The following is a 26043-nucleotide window of genomic DNA, read 5'->3' on the forward strand; positions in this document are numbered from 1 at the left end:
CACCAGGGCCCTGGAGCACGTGCCTGCAGCCCAGGGCTGTGCCACCACTCCCTTCAAGGTGAATTTATGGACTCTCAGCTGTCCCTCTGGTTAAAATTCTTCCCCCAGGTCTGTCACACTGGGCTGAACTTTGATACTCAGAGTTGTCACCAAGGGAGCACTGGAATTTCATGAGCTGAGGGCTTGTAACTTGTGGGGAAATTACTGTTGTAAAAGAAATGACAGCTGGAAAAGAAATAAAAAAGAGGATCCAGCACTTTTTTTTTTGGAGCTGGACGGCTTGTGGGGAAATTACTGTTGTAAAAGAAATGACAGCTAAAATAAAAAAAGAAAAAGATGACCCAGCACTTTTTTTTTTTCAAAGAAAACTTTTTATTTCAACAAGACTGGAAGCTGCACAAATAGAGCTACCACGAGTTTCTTTAGAACAACAGCTTAAATCTACACCAGGAACTGTGGAGTAGGGGCTCTCCTTCTGAGTAACAGCCTGGCCACAGGGGCTTGGCCTTGCAGAGGCCACCGCCCTGCACCTGGCAGCTCTGTCCTAGACCAGGACATGGGCTCTCCTTCCCTTCAGGACAGCAAAGCAGCATTTAAAAGGGGTGGGTAGGGACCTTGCAAACAACAATCCACCCCAGGAGAACAGGACTTGCCTTCAGAGTGCTGTTTCCTCTTGTGAGTCCAGCCTGATGTGTTTGCAGACAGCAGTGGGAGCCTCTTGCAGCTCACACATCAGCCTGAGCCAGAGCCAAGTGGGTCAGGGAAACCTGCCCTGGTCACCCCTGGTGGCTCCAGCCTTCCCAGCTGCTGGCAGGGATCACTCCTCCCTTCCAGGGTGAGCAATGCCCCCCTCAAAAAGCATCCCATGAGGGACAGCAGGGTGCAAACCCTCACTCCCCTGCCTTGCTCTGCCACCCATGCCCTGGGGCTGGGTCAGTGCAGAGCCCAGAGCCTGCTGTGGGGTCAGGCCTGGGGTTATGAGCTCAGGGCTGTGCTGGCAGCTCCTTTCCCATTTTAACCACTTCCCCACTGCTGAAACGAGATCTGTGTCACTGCAGGGGCCATCTGTCCCAGCTGCACAGCTGCCTTTCAGCTGGGGGCACATTCAGGTGGACAGAGTACCTCACCTCTCATATATTTAACATGAAAAGGGCTCATTTCAGCATCCTTCAGCACAACAGAAATGTGGCTACAATCTGCCTGCTTCCAGGCTGCAGGATGCCAATCACTGAGGGCCAGAAAGTGGCCAGAGCTTTTTCCTTGGATAAGGAAGCACATTCCTCTCCCAGCTGAAGCAGCATCTTTCAAGCATGGAGCAGGCACCAGAGGTGAGGGAGAAGAGGCTGCCTAAGAAAGGGAGGCAAAACCTTCAGGGGTTTGCTCAGCTCTGACCTGGAAAGATGCCTCAAATCTCAAGGAAGAAAAGAAACAACTGGAGTTTCTATTTCAAACCATCCTAACGGAAAAAAAAACAAACAAAACAAAACAAACAAAAAATAAATCACCAAAAATATTCAGGTAAACAGGAAAGAAGGGGGGGAAAAACCACTCAACCCCAAACACTAAGACTCCAGTCAGCATTTGCAGCCAGCAAGGGCAGCGAGGATGGAGTCCAGCAGTGCCACACTGTCACCCCAGGGGGCTGCAGCTCCCCAGTGTCCCATCCTTGTCACCATCCCAGTGCTGGGCCACTCCCACAGCAGGGGACCTTCTGCCGTCCACCTGCCACCATTCTCCCCCCGCCCGGCCAGGGCCCTTCAGTTGTCCCCTGCCTGCACGTACTCCTCGGTGGCCTTGGAGAGGGTGCTGAGGTACTGCCAGCTCAGGGCTGCCAGCAGCATGGCACAGGACAGGTAGATGGGGGAGTAGTGGTGGCGGGAGGCCATGGGGCCGCCGGGCAGGCTGGCGGCGCGGATGGCGGCGATCGCCTGCTGCGTCTTGTGGCACGAGGGGTCCGTGCTCGGGATCTTCTGGTAGATCTGGAGGGAGGAGGGAGGAGGAGTTAGGGCTCTGTCACGGCCTGAGGCTGGCGCAATGCCAGTGCCCCCACGAAAACACACTCTCCCTGGTGTCTGCTGTGAGATACGACCAGGAATAAGCAAAGCAGGCCCCCCACTTAGAAATAAAGAAGAGAAAAGTTTATTAACTAAACTGCAACTAGATGTAAAAAGAAACACACAGGAAAAATGAAAACCTTCCAAAAACATTTCCTCCTCCCCCCGCCAAATTTCCAATACATCCATCCCTCAAATCACCAACTCTCAGTCCATCACCACCCTTTAGATAATCAATTCTCAGTTCACCGAGGAGTGAGGAGTCCCCCTTGTGCCATAGGCTGCCCCTGGAAACACAGCTGAAACCTCCTGTGTTTCCCTGTCACTCGTGGCACTGCCCAGAGATCATTTGCCATTGTGACCTTTTCCTTCCATGTCCAGTGCTCTCACCACTGCGCATGGACCAGAGCTGCTTCTAGGGTTTTCCTTTTAAGGATGCTTTGTCTCATTCCAAAAAGAGCACAGTCTCTCACTTTTGGGACACCTGTCCCCCTTAAATTTCACCCCCTGGGGCTGAGGGGTCTTAAGAACAGAGATCTTCTCTTCCACTGAAGATCAAGGGCACCAACCACCACCCTCCTCACCCGTTGTCTCTATTCACGCACTCCCATAACATCACTGCACTCTCTCAGCTCCAAGCCATTGCCTCCCCCTAAATGCAGCCTCTGTGTCACAGGAAACATGGTTCTGTCCGTGGCTATACAAGAAAAGTCCAGACAAAGGCCACTCCATCACCTCCTCCCACCTAAGATTCTTCTCCACTCTTCCGACATCTTTCACCTGCATGAACTTTCATCACACTTGCCCATTTCCTCCTCCATTTCATCTCTATCTCTCTTCTCATTCAGATCCAGGAGGATCAGTATTTGTACGGTTTCCATTATTCAAGAAAAGGGTTAAAATCTCAGGCTCTGCCTGCCCAGAACTCCCACGACTTCTCACCGTGCCCCCACTGCACTCCCTCCTTCTCCTTCTCGGTCGGGCTGTGCTGCCAGCACATGATATCAAATTTCAAGGTGGCACAGGGAGTTTAAGGGAGGAAAATGGGAGGAGGTTGAAGTTTTGAGGGCCAAGAGTGATGTTGGTGGTGGAGCTCCATGAAGCAAGGGACAGCTGGATGGGGCCAGATGTCACAGACATCTTTTATGAAAAATCCTTTCCTTAGGATTTTTCCTCCTGAGAAGCTGAGAGGCCTCAGGAACAAAATGTAAACAATGGTTATCTGCTGCTGTTGAATGCAACAGGTGCATCTGTGATTGGTCTCATGTGGTTGTTTCTAATTAATGGCCAATCACAGTGAGCTGCCTCGGACTCTCTGTCCAAGCCACAAGCCTTTGTTATTCATTCCTTCTTTTCCTATTCTTAGCCAGCCTTCTGATGAAACCCCTTCTTCTATTCTATTAGTGTCGTTTTAATAAAATATATATCATAAAATAATAAATCAAGTCTTCTGAAACATGGAGTCAGCTCCTTGTCTCTTCCCCCTGAACAGGGTCACGGGGGTCCATCCCTTTCCCACTTCCCTCGGGAAGTGCACTAAGCCAAGCTGCCTCTTGAGGGCACCCCATGATGGGACATGGACCACATGGCCTTGGACGTGATCCCTCGAGTCCCAGTGGTGTTACTGGGAGCAGTGGTGTTACTGGGATCAGGGGTTCCCATCCTGCAATCCTCACTCGCTGTCTGGCCCACCGGACACCAGTGGGAACATTCCTGCCTGGAACAGCCACATCATCACCTGATTCTGGGGCATTTGGGGTTTTCTTCTCATGGCTTTCTGAGATACTCCTCTGCAGGAGCCTGAGCAAGGTGGGCTCAAGCAGAGACCCTCTCCTTGGTTAAAGCCCTGCAGTGTCCCTATCCCTTGCTGTGGGACATGAGATTGGCCAGTTCACAAGGGCAGCTCTAATAACCCATGGTTTGGGGTCTCCCTGCTGCAGAAGTGAAGTAGTTTTATTTAATAGCCTTCACTGGAATTGGGTTTTGGGGAGGGGGGTGTTTTTTTCCCATAAAACCCCCCACCAGTTGACTTTCCATGTGAACTTTTAATCTCCACAGGACCTTGAAGTCAGCAGGAAGTCATAAGGTCCCCCCGAGACTCCTTTTCTCCAGGCTGAGCCCCTTTCCCAGCTCCCTCAGTCACTCCTGGTGCTCCAGCCCCTTCTCCAACTCCATTCCCTTCTCTGGACATGCTCCAGCCCCTCAATGTCCTTTGTGTTGTGAGTGGCCCAGAACTGACCCCAGAATTGGGTCAAGGGGATGGGCACTGCCCTGGTCACACATTACTGCTGGTCCAGGCCAGGAGGCCCCTGGCCCCAGTCCAGACACACACCAAGACCCAGGGAACATTCAAGGGAACACATCAAGCACAGTTTGGTCCAAGCCAAAACCACATCATGATCACCACTCCCCACCACCACTGAGCCAAGGATAAAATTAACAGATCCCAATGTATTCCAAACTCCTCCCCAAAAACAGGGACAGGAACAGCCAGAAATGGCTGAAAACAACCTGCTGAGCCTACCTCTTCCACATACTGGTACATGATGGCTTTGACAGCTTGGATGTTGGTGGCATCCATCATGAGGGTGACGGCCTGGCCCTTGCGGATCTTCACCACCCCCTTGAACACCTGCTGGTTGTTGTAGCAGGCAGCCAGCGTGGCAATGGCCATCACCTGAGGAGAGACAGCAAACTTGCACTGCAAGGAACTTGCCAAAGATTCACCCTGTCCACAGTGACATCCATGGAGTGGAGCCACAACCTCAACAACAGCAGAAACGGCAGGAGCCAAGAAATAAGCAAAAAACCAACAACACGGGACCTCCTCCACCTCCAGCTCCTCACCAGCTGGGCTGCAGAGGGTGAGGAACCACTTGGAAGCTCGGCTCACCTGGGGGATAGCACAGAAGTTGAAGACACTTTGGTTTTTGAGGCGGGACAGGTAGGTGAGGACGTCGGGGACGTGGTGGAGGGCGTTGGTGATGAGCTCATTGAGGCACTGCACGGCCGCGTCGATGTTCTCTGGCTTGGTAAGGTCTGAGAGCTTCTTGGCATATCTGCTCCAAACCTAAACACCAAGATAAGTGTTCCTGAGCTGGAGGGTGCATTGATGTCATCAGAGAGACAGCAGGTCTTGGGAGAGCAACAAGAGCCACCAAAAAACCCCCACACAACAGCCTTGGAGCTTTGGTGGGGTAAAGAAAAGCAGGAAGGGCAGGCTGTGGGGATGTGACAGTGGCCTTGGTGCACACAAAGAGATGGTAAAGGAGGAAGGTGAAACTCATCTCCACATCTTTCCTAGGGAGGGCAAGGAAAAGGTGAGTCACACATCAAGAAATGCTCTGTGAGACAGCTGAGCCACAAAAGGGGGAGAAAAATTTTTGGATGTCATGTCAGGCACAGGCAAAGCTGATCCTGCTTTTTGGGAGATCTTGAGTACCCTCCTGGGATCTCAAGCAGTCTCATCCTCCCTCATTCCTACAGAGAGGAGAAAGAGCTGCCTAAGTAGCTCTTGGCAGTGTGTGGTGACATCACCTTGTCCCCACATCTTTACCCAGAGAGCTGCAGCCAGCTGTCATCAGAAGTGTCATTGCCAAGAAGATGTACAGCCAACAGCAGCAATTTTATGAGGTTTTTCCTCACCTCTCTGGGCCAGAACTCCCTTCCCTCCATCTGGTCCTCCAGGTAGTCACGGATGATGTTGGTTTTCTGCAGGAAGAGGCCCATGGAGTTTGCCAGGTCTGTGTCCTGCCCCACGATGGAATCTTCCAGCTCTGATGCAGAGAAGAGACGGGAAAGGCCAATCCCCACCAGCCCAGCAACGTAGTGACAATACTGCCAAGGAGGTGCCAAGTTGGGAAAGGAGGGGGAAAAAAAAAACAAGATAAAAGGAGCAGTTACAAAGAGCTGCCTGTTTGCCACAGTGAGTTTTACAAAAAGAAATCGACAGTTCATTTGATGCAAGCTCTCCCTGGGATGTCTCAGCTTTCCAATGAAAACACTTTTTCCCAACAGAGATGGTCTGTCTACTCCTTCCATAGAGACAAGGTGGGCCCTACCTGGAAATGTTAAAAAAAAACCTGTGGATATGGCACTTGGGGACACAGTTCTGTGGTGGCCTTGGCAGTGCTGGTGGAATGGTTGGGCTTGATGATCTCAGAGGGCTTTTCCAACCTTAACTCCATGACCCTGCTCATGCTCAGTCCATTCCTCTGTCTGGGCTGACTCACCTTGTCCCACTCATGCTGAGAATCCACCTTTTTCTCCAAGAACTCTGCCATCCCAACACCCATCTTGTGACAAATATCTGAAATCACATCCTGGTAGACCTTGGACAGTTTTCTGAACTCCATGGAGATCTGTAGTGTGGTAAAAACAGAAAGAGAGTGTTCAGGAAGGAAAAAAAAAAAAAAAACAGCACAGCTCAACATTTATTAACAAATCAGAAAAATACTGTTTACCAGGCTCTAATCCTGCCCTGGCTGGAGATCTGGGACAACTCCCTCAACCTGAGCTGTTTCAAGGTCCTTGGAGCTCAGGCTTAAGCCTGTTCCCAGTCTAAACAGGATGGTCTCTGGCAGGAGATCAGACACAGCAGAATCTTTGGGAAGGCTCTGTGGCCTTGGACTGGTATCATCTGGGAGCTGCAGGACAAAACTGACTGCACTTGGTACACAGAGCTGTTTTCCTCTGTAATTTGAGAGCATTCCATCACACCAGCCACGGGAAAAGACCCGTGGGAGGTTTCTGGTGCTCTGCTCTCCCCAGCCTCTCCAGCTCAAGCTTCACACATTTGGCACAACTGGAAAGGCATCAAGCAGTGAGGGAAGTGTGAAATCTTCCTACTGCATGTCCAGTAACGTGACCATGGAATCTCAGAGTGGGTTGGGTTGGAAATGACCTTGAAGGTCTTCTAGTTCCAACCCCCCTGCTATGGGCAGGGACACCTGCACTGTCTCAGACTGAAAAAAAAAAATAATAAAAAGTGCATCCTCCTTTTCCCAAAACTGTGGAGCATCATGTTTTACTGTGCTAAGCTTTATTCTCCATCAGTGGGGGACTGCAGCCAGCCTAGGGGCTTTGTGCAATAAGGGTTTGTCTGTAAAATAAATGTATTCACTCTGCTTCTGCCTCTGTGGCTTCAGTCCCCTTCAAAGAGGAGCACAGCCTGCAAATGCACCTCTAGGAAATATTATTACAAGTTTTTCACTGTAAGGGTGGTGAGGCACTGGCAGAGCATGCCCAGAGAAGCTGTGAATGCCCCCCAGAAAATTCAGGGTCAGGATGGATGGGGCTTGGAGCAACCTGGTCTAGTGGAAGGTGTCCCTGCCTTGGCAGGGGATGAAATGGGATGAGCTTTATGGTCCCACTCAACCCAACAATTCCATGATTCTACAATTTTATGATTATTAAAATGAATAAAATCATACCTGAGCATTGATTTATTAAAATATTAAAAATTATTTAAAATATTAAAATAATAGTCATCAAAATATTAAGTAAAATTATACTTACTAGAATAATTATTAAAATATTCGTTTAAAATACTAAAAATTATTAAAATCATACCTGAGCATGGATTGCCACAAATAAATAACATATACACCAAAAGAGAACAGCAAAGTGCCACAAACACCTTCTCAAAAGCTCCTCTAAAGCCAAGCCACAGCCTTACCTACTGTATCCCTACCCACAGTCTTGTTACCCAGATTCCCAACACAGACATCCCCTATAGCACTCCACACTCCAAACCTGAGCATCAGAACTCCCAACACATCTCAGTTCTCCAAACCACTACCCCGTTCCCACTGCTAGGGAAAGCCTGAATAGGGCAGAATAAATTAAAAATGGTAAAAACCTGAACAAAACAGAACATCCTCTGAAAATGAGATGTTCCTCACCAGAACTATTACATTTTTTTTCCTAAACAGAGCGATGAAAAAAACCCTAAAAATCAGCTCAATAATAAAAAAGTCCACACAATATTGTTACTAATTACAGTGAGAGTGCTTTTTGTTTTTTATCACAGAGTTGTGGAATGGTTTGGGTGGGAAGGGACCTTAACACTCATCTCATTCCACCCTGTGCCCTACCAGAGGGCAGGGACACCTCCCACTGTGCACACAGGTATCACGTTTACATTTTTTGAAAAATCTCTTTGCCTAAGAGTTTTGTCTTGAGAAGCTGTGAAGCCTCAGAGAAAAAAAAAAACAACAACAATAATTCTCTTATTAACTTTTGTTTTGCTTATATGAAATGTGTTTAAAGACTGTTTATTTACAAGTAATTGTTTCACTGGTTTCTGGTGTGAGTTGTTTTGACTCATTGGCCAATCAGTGCTCAGTTGTGAAGAGAGTCTGAAAAGAGCCACGAGTTTTCATTATTATCTTTTTAGCATTCTATAAATATCCATAATATAATATAATATAATATAATATAATATAATATAATATAATATAATATAATATAATATAATATAATATAATATAATATAATATAATATAATATAATATAATATAATATAATATAATATCCTTCTAAAAACATTAAGTCAAATTCATCATTCCTTCCTTCATCAGAACACGCCACAAATACAATTCACTGTAACAACCCCAAATCTCTCTCCACAAGACAATGGTCATCTGCTCTTCCAGCAGAGGAGGCAAAAAAGACACTTTCCAGAGCTGGAATTTTTCCACAGCCAGATCCCCTGTGCCCCACAGCATTGCACAATGTTTGAATTTCTCACCCCAGCCTGGCACCCAGCCCCACAGGCAGGTGATGGGGCCCTTGGGGAGCTCTGTGGCACTGAACAAGCTCTGCAGGCACCCAGAGGTGCCATCAGGAGCAAGGAGGAGGCTGCCTTACCGTTGGGAAGTCCTCCAGCACCTGCCTGTCCCTCTCCTTGCTCTCTGTGTACTTCCAGTCTGGCTGGTACAGGTGGGAGTGGAACTCGTGCAGCATCGGGACCTTGACATCCAAAGGGATGCTCATGTCATCCTCTACAGTGTCCAGGGCACGGAGAACCAGGTAGAATATGCAGACTGCATGGCTGGAAAGGGAGAAAAACCAGTAAGCTTTTACTTGGGGGTGCCTAGGAGGCAGGACAAGCAGCTGCCTTCAGCAGAGGCACTTTGAGCTCAGTGTGTCACACACTGGCACTGCCAGGTGCCTTTGGGAAGACACCAGCCAGGGTAGGAAATGCAGGATTTTCCCTCATGAGGAGAACTACAGCATGATTTGGGGGTTTCTAAGATGTGTATCAGGGAACTACAGCATGATTTGGAGTTTTCTAAGATGTGTATCAGGGAACTACAGCATGATTTTGGGGTTTCTAAGATGTGTTTCTCAGATGTGTACTTCCAGTCTGGCTGATAGAGATGAGAGTGGAACTTGTGCAGCATCGGGACCTTCACATCCAAGGGGATGCTCATGTCATCCATGGGAATCCATAGGAAATCCAGGATTTTCCCTCATGAGGAGAACTACAGCATGATTTTTGGGTTTCTAAGATGTGTATCAGGGAACTACAGCATGATTTTTGGGTTTCTAAGATGTGTATCAGGGAACTACAGCATGATTTTTGGGGTTTCTGAGATGTGTATCAGGGAACTACAGCATGATTTTTGGGTTTCTAAGATGTGTATCAGGGAACTACAGCATGATTTTGGGGTTTCTGAGATGTGTATCAGGGAAGGGTCAGACTGTGAGCTCCCTGAGCAGGGAAGATCCACTCCTGCAAGCAAGGCCAGCGCTCACCTGGACCCAGAGGACAGAGCCCAAGGTCAGCTTATTTGGAAATGCAAATGTCAAATAGGGAAGGGAGGAAACAGGTAAGTTTTCCCCATCATTCCCTCTTCTCTGCACACTTTTTACCCTGTTGGGGTAAAACATTCCCCCCCCATACACATGCTGGGGGGAAATAAAGGGGTCACACTGTGCAACAGGGACATTAGGACTGGCAGAAAGAGCCAAAATCACCCTGTATTTTATATCTCCAGGAGCAAGACACTGGAGAGAGCCTATGTGTCCCAGCATCCCAGCAGGGAGCTGCTGGAGAGCCACCACCCCTGCCTTCCCTATCCCTGCTTCCTTCCCCATCCCTGCATCCACATTTCTCCAGCTAAAGAAAAAAACAATAAAAAAAAAAAACAAACCAAAAACAAGAAAAAAAGCCAACAACAACAACAAAAAAAAAAAAAAAAAACAAAAAACAAAAAAACCAACAACAACAAAAAAAAACAACAACAAAAAAAAAAAAAACCACCACAAAAAACCAAGTCCTGATGGCAAGAAATGCTGTTTGCAACTCTTGCAACTCCAGGATTTATATAAAATAATCCCCAGATCTCCATGAGCACAGGGATATATGCCAAGGAGAGGAGGCATTTATTAATTGTTTAACAAATGGAAAGTAGCTTGGTCTGCTTAAATGCTAATTACCAGGTGACAGTGCTGCACTCCTGGAATGACAATCACCCAGGGAAAACTGACTTGCTCTTAGAGCCAATACTGTTAAATTTGGCTATTTTTCCTTGATTAGAAGGGTATTTAACACCTCTGTCAAACCACATGAGCAGCTCTTGTGCTCTTGTTCCTTTGCATGACTGAGTTTTTCCATTCCAGCCAGGCTGTAAATGTTCATCCAACAGGATGCAAGTGCCCAAGGCTCCAATCTGCTTCCAGGAGCCACCAAGAAAGGCAGAGCAGAACCTGGAAATGCCATCTCAGAGGCAGCTCTCACATGGGCATCATGCCCAGGGAAGAGCCAGCAGTAATTCCAGAACCCAGCAGAGTTAAAACATTTATTTAACTTCAATTCTGCATAAAGACCTTATGTGTCTCCCTAACTTCCATCACATACTGAATTTAGACCCATGGCACAAATGGAAGCAAAGTACAAGTCTGGATCTTCCAGAGCTCAAGCTCATCCCTGTCCTGGGTGCAGCTCCCTCCTGCCCAGGTGAGGAGGTCTCCTTCCTCCTTGCCAGGACATACAGCCTGTGCTGGACCCTCAGGAACAGATCCTGAAGAGTTCCAGAGACAGGCAGGAGCATGGAACTGGCAGCAGAGAGGCGGGAGCATCCCTCCTCTCCTCTCCATCAGCAGGAGAGGAGCTGTGAGCTTGGATCAGAATCCTTCCCACCAGCAGCAGCAGTTATGATGCTGTTGGCTCAGCTGTGGATGAAGCTGCAGTTTTGAGCCTCCCACCTTCCCAGAAAACGCCCCAACCATGGAGCAATGAGCTGGACAGGGCTCTGGCCAGCAAAACAGATGGTCCATGGGGACAAAAAAAACCAGAAAGGAAGAACCAGACATTTCAGCTCAACTACCAACACCCTGTCTGGCCACTGCCCCAAGCACTCCTCCAGAAGTTCCTCATTTTCCAGCAGCCCTTCTGGGATGCCTGTCTGTAACCACAGGGCCTCAGCTGAACTCCCTGAAGGGGTCAACATCAATGCAAGCACTTTTTTTGATCCAGCAAAATTAATTCCTTCTGTAAGGCTGTGGCTCTACCTATTTCTCTATCCTCACTATTTTGTATTTCCCTTGTTCATCCCTAAATTCTCCAACAGAACTCCTGGGCTTTGAAAATGAGTCTCTCCTGATGCACTACTGAGCCAGCTGTAATCCAACCACCATCCCTGCCCAACCTGGGTTACAAAGATCAGGCAAGAGCATTTTTAGGATGCCAGGCAGAAATTCTGTGCCCTGAAGGGTGATCCTCCTGCACGGCTCTAGAGCAAGGATTAAAGGACAAAGAACACAAAGAAAACTGCAGGAAGTTTGAGGCAAGCACAGGGCAGACACATTGCTAACAGGTTTCATAGTGTTTTCTTAATTTTTTTTCTTAATTCCTGCACAGAAAAAGCATGGAGAATAAAAAGCTTAATTCCTGGCCCTACTCGTACTTTTCCATGCAATTTCAGCCAAACCACTGAACTTCTCTGCTTTTCCTGTCAACCAGGCTGCAAACACCATTTCATAAACACTGGACACAGCTATGGGGCACCATCCAAAATGCCAAACCAGGGCTCAGAAACCCCACAGACCACCCAGTGTTCGGGCTGGTGCCTGCAACTGCTCAGATCAGAGCCATCAGATGTGTCTGCAACAACTCCCAGAACCCCTAAATTTGATCATCAACCCATCTTGGAATTAACTGGGGATTTAAAAACTGAAATCAGTAATTGTCAAATGAATATAGGGAATTGTATGGAGAATAATTACATGGCATGAGGCCCCTTGGCCAGCTGAGCTTTATTTACATCCTCTGTTACTATTCCCGTCTGAAGCTTTTCTGCACAGGGCAGCAAAATCTGCACAGCAAAAAACGGGTGTGCAACAAACCCCCTGTGACAACTGCACCATTTGGTTCCAAAAGCACCTCCCAGGCACGGCCCAGACCCTTGGTCAACCCCAGGTTTTTCCTCACCTCCTCCCTCCAGCCTTTGTCCAGCGCCAGCCTTGGCAGCGCCAGGACACATTCCCAGGGTGTCACACGGGGCAGAGTGCCAGGCCCTGTGTCTAACAGCCTGCTCAGCCCAGAGACCCAGTTTGGGGAGGGATGTGATGCACAGGGGGGATGTGGTACAGCCAGCTGGGACGTGAAAATCCCCACGTCCTGCTGCACGGGGTGGGGCTGAGCTGAGCGAGCCCAGTCAGCTCCTGATGGGAGAGGGAGCCGGTCCCAGCAGCTCCACTAGAGAAAAACGGAGTTTGGGGGTAGGTACTGCATGGGCCCAGCTCTGGTACTGGGGGGGCATCACACCCACCAGCTCCTGGGGACACCTGAAACTGGGGGGCCACTAAGTTCCCTGGGATGCCCAGTGTTGGGGTGGCATTGTACCACCCAGGGAGGAGATTTACCCCCACCATCACCACCTCCATCATCACCTCCCAGGGAAATTTACCCCCACCATCACCACCTCCCAGGGAAGAAATTTACCCCCACCATCACCAGGGGGTTCCAGGGGACAGCTGCACCCACTTCCTCCCGAGGATCCCCATTGTTGGCGTGTCACCCTACCCACCGCCCCCCAAAAACCCCCAGTGCCGGTGGTCACCGCACCCCTCTCCCGTGTCCCCCCGGTGTCCCCCGCTCACCGCAGCTCTCCATCCAGAGCCTGGATGACGGCGGCGAAGCTGCGACTGGTCTGGTTGAGGTATCGGTAGCAGGTCCGGAGGCCACATCCCAGCGAGTCCTGCGGGCAGAGCGGGCCGGGGGCCGCGGGTTGGAGCCGGGGGGCGGCGGGCAGCGGGGCCGGGGGGGCTCCGCACCGCTGCCGCTGCTGCTGTGGCTGCTGTCCCCGCCGCCGGCCCGCTGCCCGCGGGGGCTTCCGCGGCGGGGACAGCGTCAGTGTCCGCCGCAGCACGGACACGGCCCGGGAGCCGGCCGCCATGGGGGCGGCAGCGCTGGGGGGCTGCGGCCGCTCCGCTCCGCCCCGGCCCGAAACACGCCCCTTAACCCGCCCCGTGCCGTGGCCGGAGACGCTGCCATGTACGGACAGCGCCGGGGCCGTGCGATGTCCGGAGCGCCGGGGATACGCGCAGGGTACCGGCACCGAGCAATGCAAGGGATGCTCGGAGGTGGGGGGATGAATGCGGGTATGGGCACCGAGAAATGCATGGGAAGCGCGAGATAATCGGAGTCAGTGGGATGCTCGCAGGATACTGGCACTGACCAATACTAGGGATGCCTGGAGCTGCGGGATGCTCCGGTAGCACCGGGGCTCTGCGATGTCCGGCATTGGTACCGGCACCGAGCAATGCAAGGGATGCCCGGAGCCGGTGGGAAGCTCGCAGGGTACCGGCACCGGGCAAAGCAGGGATGCTTGGAGCCGGTGGGATGCACCAATGCACAGGATGCCCGGAACCGGTAGGATGCACACACGGTACGAGCAATGCAATAGGATGCCCGGAGCCGGTACCACCGGGAAGCACCGAGGCGTACACAAGGCACACAAAGCCGGGCAAAGTCCTATACACGCTGGATATGAGATGGTCACCCACGGCAACACCGTATATGCGCCCGGACATGACAGTACCCCCCACCTCCTCCTCCTCCTCCCATGCCCCACTCCACACCGGGAGCACCGCGCACCGGCGACAGCGAAGCGGTTCCCGCCGCCCGCGCATCCCTCGCCGCTCACCGTGTCCATCCGCGGCATGACGGCGCGGTAGCCGCCCATCTTGAAGCGGAGCAGGTTGTAGATGTCCTCGGGGTGGCCCAGCCATTTCCGCAGCAGCTCCATGGGGGCCGCGCTCAGACCCCGCCGCCGCCGCGCGCTCCCGCCGCCCCCCCCCAACCCGCCGCTTAACCGGGCACGGGCGGGGCCGCTCCAGCCCCGCCCTGCAGCCAATCACAGCGCTCGGCACATCGCTCGGTGGGGCGGGCGCGGCGCCGATTGGCGAAGGTGCGCTCGCACCAGGGCAGCGATAACCAATAGGAAGGCGGCGCGGCTGGTGTGACGGCCGGAGGCGGGCGCTGATTGGCTGAGGCGCGCGTCGGCACAGGCGGAGCGGGAAGGAGTCGGTGGCCCCGAACCCCCTCGTGTGAACGTGAGGGGAGCGGAGCCGCCATGGAGGTGCGGGAGGGTTGGCGTGGGAAGGGAGCGTGAAAACCTTCCAGTTCCAACCCCCTGCCATGGCAGGGACCCCTTCCACTATCCCAGGCTGCTCCAAGCACCGTCCAGCCTGGCCTTGGACACTTTCAGGGGTGGAGAAGCCACAGCTTCTCTGGGAATTCCATCCCAGCCCGCACCTGCTCATCACAGGGAAGAATTCCTTCCCCGTACCCCATCTAACCCCGTGCTCTGGCAGTATGAAGCCGTTCCCCCTTGTCCAAAGTCCCTTTCCAGCCCTCCCGAGCCCCTCCAGGCACTGACAGGGGCTCTGAGATCTCCCTGGAGCCTTCTCCAAGCTGGACAGCCCCAGGTCTGAGCTTGCCTCCATAGCAGAGGGGCTCCAGCCCTTAGAGCACACCTCCATGGTGCTCTTATGGACTGGCTTCCACAGTCCACACCCTTCCTGTGCTGAGAACCCAACACATGCCCAGCTCCATCCCCATCCTTCAAAGTGCAAGATTCAGCTCTTGGGGTTCTTTTTTGTGAGTGGTTTTCTTCCAGAAGCTGGGCTTTGATCATCACTGTGGGTCCCTTCCAACTCAGGATATTCTATGATTCTTTGTTTTGGACAGGCATTTGGCCTGCAGAAGGGACATTAACCACCTTCTTTGGCCCCATAACCGCATGAATTCATTTATTCAGCAATCCCATAACCTGCAACCACTCAAAGGTGTTTCAGTTCCCAAGGGAGAGGCTGTGCAAGTCTTGCCTAGGAAGCAGCTGCCTACAGCAGAGGTGTTTATCTCCAGTATTCCCAGCTGATTTGCAATCTATCTTTAAATCCAGCTCCCATTAATGAGACCACTTATACAGCTAAGGAAAGCCACTGGTACCATCCTCAACAGGCAGCTGTTAACCAATTCCAGGCAGCTGGAATTTCCATGTACACCCCAGTTTTTAACAAAGAAACTGCCAGAAAGGACACACTTGAGATGAACATCACTGATTCTAATTCCAGCTTTTATTTTTTTTTGCTCAAGTCAACAACTTATTATTAAAATAAACTCAAATCCAGGGAGGGAGGACAGCAGCAGTTCCCACCTGGTGTACAGAGACACAGCTCTATTTCCAAACCTTTCTGTTTTCAGGTTTCCTTGGAGATCCTGAGTTTTATGCAACACTGCCACACACTGTAATTTTTTTTTAAATTTTTACAGCAAGATCTGGAATTGGCAGTTTGCCACAAAGCTGAAACCTGTGGGTGCAGAGATGAGCTCCACCAAGCACTGCTGACGTTTATTTTGTACATGTTGATGTGGAAGGAGGAGGGAGCTGTTCCTGTCAGATTACGTGGGAACAGCCCCTCATGTTTAACCACACCCAGTCACAGCCCAGCACACAGGTATTCAGCTCCAAACAGAGGCAGGATTATTTAATTCCTAATTAATCAAGCTGCTTAGGCAGAGGGATATCCTCTGTTTTGCTGACTCCTCCGGGGTCAAGGGACAGGGTCACCAGACCACAGCAATCCCGTGCTTAACCCTTCACACTTCCCATCCACTGCCACCTGAACGGGGTGACCAGTGCACCTCAGACCTGGTCAAACTCTTTACACTGTGGTGCCACTGTGACAAAAAAAAAAAAAAAACCAAAACAAAACATGGACAGCCACTTTTTCCTTTCTGCAGCCTCTCAGGGAACCTGGGACCTCCACTGAGCATTTAACTCTGCCAGCTCCCTAAGGACCAAACTCAACAGCCTAAAAGAAACCACAGAAACCTTCTAGGACAAGGAGGAGCATAGATCAGAGACCATTCAGCACCCTGCAGGACAGATCACCCAGTGACTGAGGAAGGGTCCCCATCCCCTGGCAGCACCGCAGGCTGGCACTGAGGGCACCACCACGTCAGTCTCTTGAAGCCGCCCGAGGGTCCAAAAGTGCCCTTCATCAGGGGATGCCCCAGGGGGCACTGCTCCTTCTGGTACACCTGGGGGTGCAGCCCTTGGCCACGCAGTTTGTGGTGCAGCCACTCAGAGCTGAACTGAACGGCGCAGTCCAGCAAACGCTCCAGGTCTGAGAGAGCCAAGAGGGAGCCTGGTGTTAATGGGTGGATCCTGGCCAGGTACAAGATCTCGTTCTTGATGATGTTCCCTGGAAGGGGCCAGAAACAAGGAGACAGCAAGGATATTTCTAATCAAGGTAATACAGGCTGCTGGCTCTAACTTGTGATTTCTGCCTCAAGGAGCACAGCCAGCAACACCACTCCCTGTACCAGAGCTGGCATCCAGGGAGTAGACTTAGAGCTGGGATTGGACTAGAAGAGGTTCTCTTCCCTCTAATGTTGTTACAGACCTTGACGATCAACCAGAAGCTCTTAAACTAAAGAGAAAACTGCCCAGACATGCACTTCTGCATCTGTAGACATCCCACCCACCTTCCTCCATTTCTCCTTCTGCCCCTATTCCCTGGAACTCACCCAGCCCTGAAAAATATCTTTGGTCTAGGAGGGTGTAGCAGATGGGATCGGGTGCACAGAGGGCACGCAGCGCCCGGCCTCGGTTGAATTCCACAGCCAGGATGTCAGAAGCAGGATCAGCCCTGGGAGAGGAGCACCAGAGCATCCGGCAGTTGTAGAAAACAAGGAAGCCTCCGCTCTCAAAGTGCAGAACCAGCCTGGGAGAAGTAGAGAAGTTGGAGTCTCTCATCAAAAACATCTCTGAACTACTTGTTATACTCTGCAGCTGGCCACTGTCTCAAGGCAAGGTGGCATCTTAAATGACTGCAGCCATGAAGCTTGGTGGTGAACCCACACAGCTGGGGGAAAGCTTTTCCTTCAGCTGCCCTGTGACCCTGGTTGACAAAGCCTTCAGCAGGACAGCTCACAAATCAGAGAAATGGATATTAAAAGTAGCACAAAAAACTGTGTCTAAAAACACTCGTGTGGAAATAAAGTCATAATTCAAAAGAATCATAGAACCGTAGAATGGTTTGGGTTGGAAGAGAACCCAAAGATCATCTTGGGCCACCCTGCCATGGGCAGGGACACCTTCCCCCACCCCAGGTTGCTCCAAGCCCTATCCAGCCCGGCCTTGGACACTTCCAAGGCAGCCACAGCTTCTCTGGGAAGCTGTTCCCCCTTGCTCTGTACAATTCCAGTGGGATACAGGACACAAACCTTAGCCATGTTTTCAATTCACTGCTCCCTTTTACAGCATCACTCCAGCCTGTGATTCCAGATATATGAGATGTTTGTTATTTATCCAAGGCTTTTTAAAAAACACATAACAGGGAGAAACTGGCAATTTTAGGGCATGATTCAGCCTGGCATCCTAAAAATTCTCTCATCAAGATAAAAATCTTAGCAGAGCTGGTACTAAAATCCCCACAATGCATCCTACAATTCCACTGTGGATTCTCTGGTTGAACACACCCCACATTCACTCATGCCTTAAAAATTATCAGAGAAAATCAAGGCTAAGAGCATTCCCACACAGATTTAGTTTGGGAGAAAAGAGGACATACCTGGGCACAGGATCCTTCCAGTCCCCCCTTTTATTGGCTCTGCTTGCCCTCGAGAACTCATTTGCGCGGACGCTGCCGAACATGCCAAAGTGGACGCGCAGCCAATTGCCCCGACCCTCTGCTGCCTCTGGGGCTTCAGATCTTGAGTGCTGGGCTTCCTGCAGCTCCTCATCCTGGGAATGGGGGTGTGGAATACCATCCTGTCCTTGCTGTCCCTGGGCAGGACAGTGTGCCCCACAAGCAGCCTCTCTTTGCAGCGCTGTGTCTTCAGCAGTTGGTCCAACAGGACCTTCAGCTGCCACAAATGCCAGGTACAAGTTCTTCCCATGAACCTGAGAAAAGAGGTGGGATGTGCTGATGATCCATAAAGGATCAGAGCATTCTAGAAACACCTGGGTTTGAATGGACCTTAAAGTTCATCTCATTCCAAGCCCCCACCCACGGGCAGGGACAACCTCCACTAGACCAGGTTGCTCAGCCCTCATCCAACCTGATTTTGAATACTTCCAGGGATAAAACCTCTGGCTGTTTCCATACAAGTGACTTATTTTCTACAACCTCTGTTAGAGGGCACATCAGCCCAACTTGAACATGGGATTCATCAGCATCCAAGCCATTCCCATCAGAGCTGGGGTCATCCTTGCAGATTCCTTTCTTTGCCTGCCTGAAGCATAAGATGCTTAGATGCCACTCAATTCTGAATCCCTCACAGGGATTCCCATCAGGCCCACCAAGACAGACACTCAGGGGTTTGAAATTTGTCATCATCACTTCTGATTTCTCTTCCCACTTTGTGCTGGGCCCATTTTGTGCTTTTAATTTTGCTCTGCACCTTTAATCAGAGGTGAGGCTGCACCAGGGTTTGACCAGTCAAGTCCAAATCATCATCTGGAGGTGTCAGGCCAGTGAAGCCCCAGCAGGACCGACCCAGTGTGACTTCTGACAAGTACCCACAGCACAGACATCTGAACTTAGCCAGGTGAAACCCTCAGGCAAACATTCACAGGTTCTGCACCTTCTGTCACCCAGGTGTGGGGCAATGGTGATTTCTGCCCTCAGACTTGTCATGGATCTGCAAATTCAACTCACCTGGGAGTCCTGGAGCCTCAGGGCATTCAGGTCATTCACGCTGAGCTTCCGGCTGCTTCCCCCCACCTTGGCCACCACTTGTCCCACAAAAGGGGAGGTCAGCAGCTGGAACTTCCTCACTGAAGGGCCCTCTGGCATCTCCAGCAGCTGCAGAGGGATTAGCAGGTCCTTGTCACACTCTGCCCTAGACTTGAAGGGAAGCTGCAACTCAGAAATACACAAAACATTCTCCTAATTTCCCTCCTTAAGTTCCTGTGGTAAAGACCATGAAGATAAATAGGACCAGGGAGGTGAAGGAGTTTCCATCCTAGCAGATATATATAATTTAATCTAACACAGCCCTGAATAACATATTCCAATGGCAGTTTTCAAGCTACAAGTGGGAATTTGGCCTCGGGAATCTCCCAAAGTCCCTTTTTTCCTGGGGCAGTGGGAGGTTTCCCTGCCCACATCACTGGGGTTGGAAGTAGATGATCTTTAAGTTCCCTTCAACCCATTCCACTCTGTAATTTTATGATTAGTGACCCAGAATCAGCACAGGCCAGTGACCCATCTTTTTCCCTATACACCATGGGAAGTGCTGCTCCCATGGAAAGATCAGCCCTGGAATTAGAACATCCCCACCCCTGGCTTTACCCCTGGCTTGCCCCACTGACTGCAATGGCATGGAACCAGTTGGGGAGCATTCCTGCACTCTGCTAGCAGCATCTGGGAGCAGAAGGCTCTGGGTGAGGGGGAGATGAGGCAGCACCATCCTGCAGCTCCTTCCAGGAAGTCACACCAATACATAAGGAGTTATTCCTGGCATGAAGCCTCAGTTACTTGCAGTTCTTCTGAGGACTTGTGCTGGCTGTGGGTGTACAAGGAGAGCTCAGCTTGGCTTTCATCCCACAGTGCCAGTTCTCCCTGCAGACTAAACCCAGAGACCAGCACTGATCAGAGGCTCAGCTTCAAGCTCCACAGCACTCAGTACAGGGCTCTGAGGCACCTGGCACAGCTCTGAGACAGCTTGATGAGAAAATCAACAGCAATCCTCGGGCCCCCCACCAGAAGAGCCATTCCCACCTCATGCCAGCCATTCCTGTGCTGCAGCACAAACCAAATCCCTTTTGGAAGGGCTCAAGAGGAAAACATGTTAGGGAACATTAATTTAATGTCTTAAGATCAAGGTACAGATATTAACTGGTCATCAAAACTAGATTTAGCAAGGGTAAAAGACTGAGCTTTAGTCCTCTGCCTTCAAGGGCATGTAATGATTATTCACAGGCCTGCCCCAGTTTTACCCAAAAAATCTGCACATTGATCAAGAGAGAGCTAAAGAAATGCTTCTGCTGCCAAATGCACGAGCAGCAGTTTGGATCCCTGAAAACAGCTGGGCACAGGTTATCCAAGGAGTCTGCCCTGACTATCCAGGCACTGGCTCCACAGATTGAGTGCCAGGACAGCCCTGTGAGCCCAGAGCTCACATCCCAGGGAAGTTCATCACTTGCAGAGCTCTGACTGCTGCTAAGTCAGTTCTCCACAGCTCCTTGTGAGAGACTGGAAGTGCTGGGAGCTCTGTAAGGTGTTAATGTTCACACTGCCCCAGCTGTAGCCTGTCTGACAGCAAAGGAACACTCCTCCTCAAGAGGAAAAACTGCCCTGTTCCCCACCACATCAGAACCACCAGCATCTGCCATCCTTATCCCATGTACCTCCTTACTTCACATTTTTACTCTAGATCCACTTCAGTCTCATTCACAGTACTCCCCTCTCCAAGGAGGAAGAGGAGGAAAACCATCCCCAACCCTGTGCAGGGCATGACACCCATCTCACCATGAGCATGGTCCCTGAGCTGGTACCTCTGCAGGTCTGGGGCAGGGAGCCAGGCCTCCAGGACAAACCTTCCCCCTGTATAGGCTCATTCCCAGCCCTTGTGCCCAGACAAAGGCCCAGCACCCACAGAAGAACAGAGCAAGGACAAGGCTCATGCTGCTCACCCCAGCTCTGCCTGCACCCAGGGATTGCAGGAAGGCCCCCTGTGACCTTACACCCCTGGGCAAGGCTCCTACAGGGACTTGAAGGCACAGCCCTGACCCTCCACATGCAGTCAGGGGGTGCAGAGCTCTCCATCTTCTCACATTCAACCAAACATCAATTTACAGCCATTCTCAGAGAACAGGCACTGAGTTTCTACCCCATTCTCACCCACATCACTGCAGGGCAGTGAGGGCACCCACTGCTTTTCCCCCAAGCCTCACATTTCTGCATCCAGCTCTCATCCACTGCTCTCCCCATGCATCCATTTGGGGAGCAGGATGGGCAGCCTGACCCCCCTACTTCATTACCTCTCCTCTACTCCTCACAGCCCTTCCTCTGCCTCCACCCACCCTCAACTGAGGACGGAGCACAGCCAAACCCCTTCCACCCACCGCTTTATAAGGGAGGAAGATCCTCCCTCCTCTCCCCAAAGAGCAGAGGAGCTCCCCAGTTGGCTGCTGGGGGAGCGATGGGCGGGTTCCAGGTGCTGATCTCACTCACCCCACCAGCTGTACCGGTTTGTAAACTGGTTGGACTGGGGAGGAAGCTGGGCAGTACCTGGCAGGGCGATTGGGTGCTCAGAGCAGGGCCGTGCCCCTGCAGAGTGGGAGGTGGCTCAGCACATTTTAAAAACAGGTGATTGGCGTTTTTCACAGCTCAGCCCTGGCTGACAGCCTGATTTCAGCTCCAGGCTGCTGTCTCTGAGTTCAGCTGGAAGCATTCAGGCTGAACAAGGCCTGAGTAAAACTCAGTGAGAAGACCAAAAATCTCAGTCGTTATGGTTTTTAAGTGCCCCCAAGGGTTTTTCCCCTCTCTGCTGTGTTCAGGAGCTTTTCCTCATTTATATTAAAATCACAGTCACAAACTGGTTTGGGTTGGAAGGAACCTTAGAGATCATCCAGTTCCACCTCTCTGCCATGGGCAAGGACACCTTCTACTAGACCAGATTGCTCCAAGCCCTGCCCAGCCTGGCTTTGAGTTGCTTCAAGCTGGGTCTGTCACCTCTGAGTTCTTCATTCTGTGTTGGCCATTCCAAATCCTGCATATAGCAAGGGGCTCTGTGTGGCTCAACATTGATTTTCCTGCAATGACTCATTACTTGGGAATTCCCAGGTCTAGGCAATTAATTTACCAAAGATTTTTGTTCTCATTAATAATTAATATTTATTAAATAGGAATTTTATATAGAACAAGGAGTAATGGGTGCAATTGAAGGAGGGGAAATTTAGATTAGATATTAGGAAGAAATTATTAACTTTGAGGGTGGTCAGAAATTATTAACTTTGAGACACTGGAGCAGGTTGCCAAAGGTGGTTGTGGCTGCCCCATCCCTGGAAGTGTCAAAGGCCAGGTTCAGCAAGGCCTTGAACAGACTGGTCTAGTGGAAGTTGTCCCTGCTCATGGCAGGGGGTGGGACTAGGTGAGCTTTAAGGTTCCTTCCAACACCTTCACGTTCTATGATTTGGGAAAACATTTCCACCGTGAGGGTGGTCAGACACTGAACAGGAGCCCAGAGAGGTGGTGAGATTTCCATCTTGGGGTATGTTCAAAACTTGACTGAACAGGGCTCTGAGAAACCTGATCTCATCTTTTCTGACTTGAAATTCCCTGTAATTTTTTCATTGTGAGCTCTCTGGGACAGGACCCACTTCACCATTTCTTGTCCAGGTACATTTCATGTTTTCAGTATTTCATCATTTACCCCCTGCCCTCTCCAAGAAGCCTATGAGGGTAGACAGAATCAAGCAGAAACCTTCTGGTTTTATTATCATTGTTTTATTTCCATTAGTTCTAAAGGTGTAGAAGTTACGTGGATTGGTAGCCATACTACTTCATAATAGATATTTTTTTACATCTTTAAATAATTACAGCTTGTTCAGTTGGTTGGTTTCCCTCTCCCCTTTACAAATAAGCGTCTGTTTCCATGAGACCTTCCCAGATGACCTGGGAAGCTGCAAACTTTATACATGGGGAGAAAAAAAAAAGGCAAAACAAAACACCACCCCTGACATAGTCACAGCTTCAATGTTACATTGAGAGTTGTTGATTGGTTTTAAAGCTCCCTTGCATTATTCCTGAGCTCCTCCTGATTGCACCCTCTCCATCCAAGCCCATAAGATTGCAAGTGATCTGTGCATCTTGTCTGATCAATTTACAAAGAATAACTGAAGTGAATCAAGATACTGCACTTCCACAAAGAGCAAAGACATTTGGAAGTGGTTAAATGACCTTTCTTGGCTCCCTTGTCCTGGTTCTCATCTGCCCATCTCACTTTGGTGGCCTCTGGGCCATTGCCAAGGTCTGGTTTGACACACCCAAATCTTGTGCTGTAAACCCTTCAGCATCAACATTTTCCTGATTAGGGATGATCTCAAGTGGAGCAAATCCCACAAATGCAGTTTTAAATGTGCTGAGGTGTTTTGCAGGAGCGGGCCCTTCCCTCTTGCTCCTCAGAGAAGGGATAGTTCTTGGTCCTGTATTTGTGTAGGACCTGGTATGGATCTCATGAGGTTCTCTAGCAATAAAAGCAATAATAAAACCAATAATTACTTTGCCTTAATGGGTCTCTAATAATTGTATCTAATTCATTACCAAAGCAGGCTCTAACTGCCTCCCCCATCACAGTCAGGGAAGCAGAGCTCAGGTGGAACCTGTAATTTTGTAATTGCTCCTCTTGTTGGAAGGAGCTGAGTGAACTGACAGTGGCAGCACTTTAATTCTCTTGTCCTGTGAGTATCCCTTGGTCTGTCACCTCTGGAGTTTGTCATCCTGCATTGGCCATCCCTGCAAGACGTGGCTCTGAGTGATTCCTGGCCTTGGAAACCATGTTCAGCCTCCCTCCCACAATGACTCCTTACATGGGAATCCCCAAATGTGAGTAATTAATTTGCCAGTGATCCTTGGGAAAACATTTCCAGCATGAGAGCAAACACTGGAACTGGAACCCAGAGAGGTGCTGGGATTTCCATCCTTGGGAATATTCAAAAGTTGCCTGAACAAGGCCTTGAGAGACTTGATCTCATCCCTTCTGAGTTAAATTATTCTGTAATTTGATCATTAGAAGCCCTGAGGAAGGGGACCCATCAATTATGGTGTGTTTGTACCCCACCTGAAATGGTGATGCTCATCTGAGATCAGTCTCTCACCATTCTGATACCAGAACTGGCTTGAAAAATACAAAATCTCCTGGGCCAACAGCAGCTCTACAACAGTTTTTGGTGATTGAAAAGGACCACAGAACCTGGTGTATCCAAACTTCTGCTTCTGGTGCAGAAAGGAGGACAAAAGAACTAATTTCTACCCCTAAAGAGTTGTCCTCTACCCCTAAAGCTGTCCTCACAGCCTCCAGAGTTTCACCTTTTGAAATCAGATATCTTGTTCTGTTAGCAGGGACTTGTAAATGCTCCTCACTCTGTTTCAAAAATAGTTTTTCAGGCTTTGAGGAAGGCTAAAATCCAGTTAATAAATCTCTACCAAGGGGACATAAGGCAGCTATGTTCTGCAGGGATTTTTTTTCCTTCTGGCATTATAAGCAGAGCTCTTTCTGGCATCTCTGAGTGGGATTTAAGGGCAGGAGAAAAATTCCACTGGAGAATTTGGCTTTGAGGGAAAGAGGAGGAGCACAGCAATCGGGAAGGGAAGGTAGAACCAGTGTGAGCCTCCAGATGGAAGGAGAAATAGGGCTGTGGTTGGTCTGGACTTTTAATCCTTATCAGGAGGCTCCACTTCCTCTTGGGGCTTTCCAGGGTAGTTCTGGACCTCTCAAAAGCTGGCATGAGCCACGTGGCATTTTGTGGTGCAGGCTGCTGTGTTATGGCCAGGAATTCACAGCCAGCTCCCAGGAGAGCTTGACTGCCATTTGCAAAGGGATTTACTTAAGGAGGAGTTTGGCTAAAGATCTTTCTGCCAATGGAGAAACACCTTTGTGTTTTCACCTAAAATTATTTTTTTTTCAGGGCTATTTCTGGCCTCTTCTCTAAAGCCTAGCAGGTCGGAACAAAATCACAGAACTTAATTTCTTTGTATTCATGTTTCATGAATGTCTTTCCCTCATCTGTAATTAGCACTAATGAGGCTAAACATTGCATTAGCTCCACAAAACAGTGGGAACTGGTGCAAACACCACCCAGCTGTTCCCATGGCACCATTGCCATGGTGCTTTTCTCTAGGGAGTGTGGAGGCTCTGTCACCCCTACAAAACGCTGCAAAGCTGAGCTATGGAGAGAACAGGGAATGTGGGAGGGTTCAGGACTCTCCAGTCATGACCAGTCCAGTTGAATCCTTCTCCATAGAGAAGCTTTTACACCATAGGGAGGAAAAGGGTGAGTTCAAGCAAAGACAACACAATGCCATTCTTTTGCTTCAAACCTGTCCGTGGCTCTCCTCTTCACCAAGTCACGTGCCTTAGTTTGTGTGGAAGAGCACTCCTTGTGGGAGTGTTAAACAGTGGGAGGCAGAGGGTGGCACATTTGGGAGGGTTGCACAATCCCCCTTAGAGATTTTTCACTTGGTAGTTCTGTACTCGAGTCCTGGATGCGGGGAGGAAAAGAGAGGAGCTGGGAAGGCAAGAAAGGTAGCAGAGCTTGGGAGCATACAGAAACCAGAGTGAAGAATCTTGCAGGATGAGGTCTCCCAGGAACTCTCTGCGTGGACAGGCAAAGCTGTTCTTCCTTGGAAATGTTGATGCAAACGTCAGGGAAGCATCTGGTGAAGCACTTGGGCTGCCCAGGGGAGCTGTGGCGTCTGCCCTGCTGGAGTTTGAGTTTGTTAAACCAGAGGCAGAGCAGTC

General features: G+C 50.2%; 2 protein-coding genes across 2 annotated transcripts; both read right to left on the reverse strand.

Annotated features, from left to right (window-relative positions):
- Nucleotides 1-348: 348 nt before the first annotated feature.
- Nucleotides 349-14341, reverse strand: FDFT1 (farnesyl-diphosphate farnesyltransferase 1). The gene is made up of 8 exons (XM_036380340.2): nucleotides 14210-14341; nucleotides 13164-13261; nucleotides 8925-9108; nucleotides 6287-6415; nucleotides 5700-5891; nucleotides 4948-5124; nucleotides 4579-4731; nucleotides 349-1979 (listed from the first exon to the last, which is right to left on the reverse strand). Exons 1-8 carry the CDS (start codon nucleotides 14309-14311, stop codon nucleotides 1758-1760), a joined length of 1257 nt encoding a protein of 418 aa, XP_036236233.1. The 5' UTR covers nucleotides 14312-14341; the 3' UTR covers nucleotides 349-1757.
- A 2117-nt stretch (nucleotides 14342-16458) lies between these two features.
- On the reverse strand, nucleotides 16459-20294 carry NEIL2 (nei like DNA glycosylase 2). The gene is given in 5 exon segments (XM_036381155.1): nucleotides 16459-16775; nucleotides 17101-17297; nucleotides 18147-18478; nucleotides 19236-19419; nucleotides 20062-20294. Coding segments are annotated over 5 exon segments (1263 nt in total).
- Between the last annotated feature and the right edge of the window lie 5749 nt (nucleotides 20295-26043).

The sequence above is a fragment of the Molothrus ater genome, chromosome 3 (genome assembly GCF_012460135.2).
Source record: "Molothrus ater isolate BHLD 08-10-18 breed brown headed cowbird chromosome 3, BPBGC_Mater_1.1, whole genome shotgun sequence".
NCBI classification, from domain to species: Eukaryota; Metazoa; Chordata; class Aves; order Passeriformes; family Icteridae; genus Molothrus; species Molothrus ater.